At 50.7% G+C, this 5,499-nt stretch overlaps 1 protein-coding gene across 1 annotated transcript; it reads right to left on the reverse strand.

The window, feature by feature from the left end:
- Positions 1-204: 204 nt before the first annotated feature.
- On the reverse strand, positions 205-4,725 carry TEOVI_000825500 (Serine/threonine-protein kinase Nek1-related, putative; the record flags this gene model as incomplete). Its single annotated transcript, XM_067221876.1, has 1 exon — positions 205-4,725. The coding sequence occupies one exon, from the start codon at positions 4,723-4,725 to the stop codon at positions 205-207; it is 4,521 nt and encodes a 1,506-aa protein (XP_067077977.1).
- Positions 4,726-5,499: the final 774 nt, after the last annotated feature.

The following is a 5,499-nucleotide window of genomic DNA, read 5'->3' on the forward strand; positions in this document are numbered from 1 at the left end:
ACACAAGCGGTGTGACTAAAATACGTAAGCTTGGGAAGTTAGGGGCTCAAGGAAAATATTTCTTTTTTCTAAAAAGAAGAAAAGAGGATGAAAGAGGTCTTTCATTATTGTTTCCTTCATAGTGATACTAATATACAATGGTCCACTTCACTGACATAGGTAGGTGGGTATGCGCGGGAACGATACGCGAGGGGGAATTTCCCTTCACGCAGCCCCACCAATGGCTGTTTCCTTTTCCTCCTTGCGCCGCTCAGTCCGGGCATCATTTCCACCTTCGCTGCAGTTTCCCTGGGAATCCACGTTAACAACACGTGGAAGAAATCCGTCATTCTCAATATCGCATTGATATGCTTCGCTAATTCCTGCACTCTGAGGTGCTGTAAGCGGTACATCATCGCCAAATTCCACATCACTAACTTCCATAATAGCTTCGTCCAAATCTTCTTCGTCGTCGAGGTCGGACTCGTCGTCCCGCGACTCCCCTTCCTTATTTTCCTCGCACCCATCCACCGACGAGGTGGGGAAATTTAATGAAACTACGTGCACCCCAATGGCTCCCTGGTTTGGGGACGTGGCCCGTGTTGCTTCACTGCGGGAAAGACGCTCACATCTATCCACCAAGTTCCTCACTTCCTCTGCGCTCAGTAGCGATGGCTCCCGTTCCTTAACATTTTTTTTGTCACTGTTGTTTCCTGCACTCGCTTTTTTTGCCTGTGAAGGATTGTTATAAAGAAGACCGCGCAGATGATCGAGCATTGAGAGGTAGCCATCTAGCGAAGCCTCAGGGAGCACCTGAACAGAGCCGGTGCTTCCCTGCCTACCCTCATCATCACGAGAGGCGCGCGGGTCGTCTTCCAAACCTATAAAACCGCCCGTCTCTTCCGCATCTGAGTCTTTCTGTAAACCATATGGTTTGCTTTGGCACCCTTCCCCAGCCGCACAGGCGACGCTAGTTGGTGAAATAATACACGGAATACTAGTTAGGGATGGAAGCTCATCCGAGCAGCGCTCCCTTCCTCTTGTTTCTGCATCAAAAGCAGTTGTGTCACTTCCACTGCTTGACGTCACTGGTGAATGCTTTTTCGACACGCTAGTACCGACAAGAACCTCAAGGGTACTTGGGATACAGGGTCGTGGCCCATCAACCTTCTGAAAAACAGCCATCTCATCCGCGTGTCCGGGAAGCTTCATGTTATTGTGAAATCCCATACCCACTAAGTGTGAGCACAGAGCGCGATATGGAGCTTTCCCGTTTGCATTTTTATCCACAAAATTTCGCCACTGCTGCGCCACATCAGGTGGATCGGCAGTTACATCATTGATTGATGGAAGCACTGGAGTGCTATCACCTTCGAAGGCCGCTTTCTTGTTCAAGGCCTCCTCGCTCGTTGGGGCAACGCCATAGCATATGTCAACTAGGATGGGTGTGTGAATGGATTCTTCGAAGGCAGGAGAACGGCCGTTGTCTGGCTTTTTCTCACGCGTGGGGGCCGGTTGGTGCACCTTCGGATTTATTTTTGCAACAACCATAGACGGTGCGGCATCAGGAGGTGTAGCCTGAGGCACATGATTGTTCCGGCTGGCCCCACCACGCTGAAACGTTTGCCTCCTCTGGCCATGTGGTGCTGCAGACGGGCTAACGGGCATCGAGAAAACAGCGGGGGACAGGCACTGTCCTTGAGCTGCCACACCCGCACGACACTGAAGTGGTGCCAGAAGCATCGGCTGACCGATTTCATTCTTTGAACTATCGTCGTCCCCATTTATTTCTTGGCTCTTGGAACAACCGCCGCGCTGGTTGGACGGGAGGAAGCCATCTTTTCTTCGATACAAAATAGGCGAACCCCCTTTATGCCTGGCGTTGACGAACTCTGGTGCGCAGCTCTTAGACCGACCGCAAACCACATCATTTCTCTTTGCCGGATGCAAATTGAAATCCCCCTTTAGTTGTGACAAAAGGGCATGTTGTTTTGCCTGCTGTTGAAGCTCACGTCGCACCTTCACATCAGCCGGCAGGTCTTCGAGGTTTAAACGCGAAAATGGTGAAGTCACCCTCAGAGCGGGTAAATCCTTGGTAGCCGACGCACCTTCCGCGACAAAGCCTGATGCCGTGGTTGGCCTAACATGACATTTATTGACGGCAGCTTCCTTCTCGTTTAAGGGTGAATTCTTAGAAGGCGTTACCTCCATCGATGGGGAAATTGATGGGGCACTGTTACGACGACCCAGCGTACCGTTCGCAAACGGCGACCGCAAATCCCCTTCCGCAGAACCCAGTTTTTTTATGTCGTGGTGGTTGACTATAGCCTTTGCAACTGGGCTCTCAGCACGCGGGGTGGGGAGAAGCGGGGCAGAAACTATGTTTGTTAGGGGCTGTTGTTTTAACTGCCGCCGCAGCGGTTGCTGTTTTTGGAAGACCTGGTCTGCTGTCGGTATTACCAGTGGACACGGCTCCTTTGGTCTCCCAAGAGGATGTCGGTGAACCGATGGATCTGCGGTTCGCTTACCCTTCTGCGGCTTTGGTTCAAGCTGCCCAGCATTCAGCTGAGAAGGTTCCGCACGTCTTGGGTTATCGTTCAGGTTAACAACATCTCTGTACACAACAACTCGAGGAGAGGCAGCAACACCGCGTGCAGCCGAGTCGCCATCGCCCCTTGGTTGCATCCCTGGTTGCTGATACAATTGCCGCACCCTTTGGTTATCTGGAATTCCAGGGGAATCCACTGGTGGCGCTGGCCCCTTCAGAGCTTCACGTAGGGCCGCATTGTGATAATTGGGACAATAAGGTGATGCAATAGCGTTTCCATTTCGCCCTCCAGAAACTGGGTTAGATTCCTTAGGGGCGGCTCTAACACAACGGGGATCACGACCGAACACTGGATTCTGCTGCTGTGGGTACTGGGCACCGCGAGGTGGCGATTGTAAAACTTTGTATGGTGATGGGTACGCATTTCTGTCGCCCACCGCGGGTTGACCTGGGTTAAGGGGCTTCATTTCCGCAACAGGTTTCTGTGCGTGTTGCTTCTGCTCCACGCCCTTACGTACTTTTTCACCCCGCGCTATCCTATTTTGCTGTTCAATCACCTTCAAAAGCTCCTGCTTTCTAAGTTGCCTTCGCCGCTCCAACCTCTCTTTCTGTTCCTTCTGTCGCTGCAGGTATTCCTCCTGCTTGCGCTTCATATAGGCGTGAATGGTGTTGAGCGTCTTAGGATCCACATCCTTGGCATAACGCTCTACGATAGCATTGATACGTTTGATCCTGTCCTCAAACCCTTCACCCTGTTTGCAGTCGGGGCCTCGTTTCGCTTCGTTATTTTTTTGCATCTGGCGCTGCGCGTCCGGCTGCGGTTGATGTGGCTGCCGCTGTTTTTCCTGTAGTTGTTGAAAGTGCTGCTGCATCAGCTGTTTGTAAGGGTTTGCCACATACTGGGGTTGGCACGGAACCTGCTGAAAATGGGGCCTTTGATATGGGGAAAAGGGTAAAGCCTGCTTGATATCAGCTAGCGGACGCTTGCACTGCGGTGGAGCCTCCCGCCGAAAGATTTCTAACCTGCCATGATCTGCCGCCGCATGCGCCGCGTTAGGTTTCGGAGCAAGTAGACCGGCATGGTCTGCATGCCTCTGCGCAGCTGGATCAACAGCTGGTGGTCCAGCAGCCATCGCCGCCCGTGGAGAAACATGTTGCTGTCGCACAAAACACTCTGGTGCCTGTTGCTGTTGTTGGCGATTGTGCTGTCCTGCTAGGGCCATGGCTGCCATTTTACCCGGTGACATCTCAGGCGGGTGGGGCTCCTGACGGTGGCGTTGCTCCCCCCGAGGAGTCTCCTGTGGGCGTGGAGTAACGGGCTCACAGCACGGAATGTTTTCCGCTGCAGCATCGTACTCAATTATGTCTTTGAGACGTATCCTACACTGCGTGGCTAGCATGAGATCCTCTTCTAACCGCTCAAGCGACCGCTGCACAATCGGAAAGGCGAGCATCTGTCTAATACTTGGCCGCCGTGCCGGGTCCTTCTGGAGGCACCAGTCGACCATCTTACGGAATTCGCGTGAAAAATGCGATGGCAGAGGATTGTACGTCCCCCTCACTATGCGTTGCATGAGCTGTTGCATGCTGTTCCCGTCGAAAGGGTGCCGACCTGTGGCCAGCTCGTAGAGAAGCACGCCGAGTGCCCACACATCAGATTTATTGTTGTACGGTTTGTTCTTGCAGATTTCCGGTGAAAAGTAGTACGGGGTGCCACAAACAGTGCTTGCCATACCCATTGTGTTTCGCAACACTGTGGCAATCCCAAAGTCACCCAACTTCACGGACCCGTTTTTCATAAGAAATACATTCATGGTTTTGATGTCCCGGTGGAGAATGTGTCGGGAATGCAAGTACTCCATGGCCAGGCAGACTTGGGAATAGTAATACAATATTCTGCTCTCGTTCATGGGGCCGCGCTTTATTTTACCGTGTAGGTCTCCATCATCGCAATACTCCATCACAATATACAGGTTATTTCGGTTCTCGAAATGCTCCACGTAGCGAACAATGTTAGGGTGGTTGAGTTTCTGGAGCATACGGCACTCCTGTCGAGCCTCCGTTCGCTCCTTTTCGTTCAACTTCCCAAGGAATACCTCCTTGATGACGAAGAGTGCATTATCGCTTCTCCGCTTGATGAGAATGGCACTACCGAAGCTTCCTTTACCAAGGACGCGTACCTTTGTGTATTTCTCCATGAAGTATGATTAACGTAGGACACACCTCCACTCCTTTCCTGAGTCCCCTTTATCCACCTCGTTCCCAAAAAAGAAAAAAACGTATCCTCCTCACGTCCGCTGTCTGTAACGTAAATACAAATATATATATATATATAACACGTGCTCTTCTTTTAACCAATAATAATCGCGCGAAGGTAACTCACCACGACACTTCGAACAACCGAACGACTGAAACAAAAAAAAATCGACTGAAACTAAACCGCAGAGACGCTGAACTGAATACAAGGAGTTTCTCCTTTTCCTTTCCTTTCTTTCCCCACTCACTTAACCGAACACGTTCTTTATTTATTTTTTTGACCTCTTTATCGACGTTCCTACAATTCCAAGAGAACAACAACAAAGAAACAGAGAAATGGTCTCGCCGTTCCCCTCTCCCCTTTTTCTTCCCTTTCCACTTCACTTCACTCTGTCTCTATATAAACAAAGCGGATATATCAGTAAATTTGTCTTCGCTGCCACCCGTATATATTTATATATATGTCACGCCTCTCCCGCAATGGCCCCCAGCACTTTCCTCGTGACGGTTACTGTTATTATTGTTATTTCTTTCCTCGCTTTTGCCTTTCCCCCTTTCTTCACGCCTTTTCAGGTGTCTCGGCAGGGGTAACGGCAGGGAGAGAAATGAGATTCAAATAACTCCAGTAACAACAAATGAAAACGACAAGCTGCCACCAGTCCCCCCCCCAACTGCCAGAGAAGGACACTGTGGGAACAAGTTTCTTTTTTTTTTTT

Source organism: Trypanosoma equiperdum (genome assembly GCF_001457755.1).
Source record: "Trypanosoma equiperdum strain OVI genome assembly, contig: ctg_1511, whole genome shotgun sequence".
In the NCBI taxonomy this organism is placed as follows: Eukaryota; Euglenozoa; class Kinetoplastea; order Trypanosomatida; family Trypanosomatidae; genus Trypanosoma; species Trypanosoma equiperdum.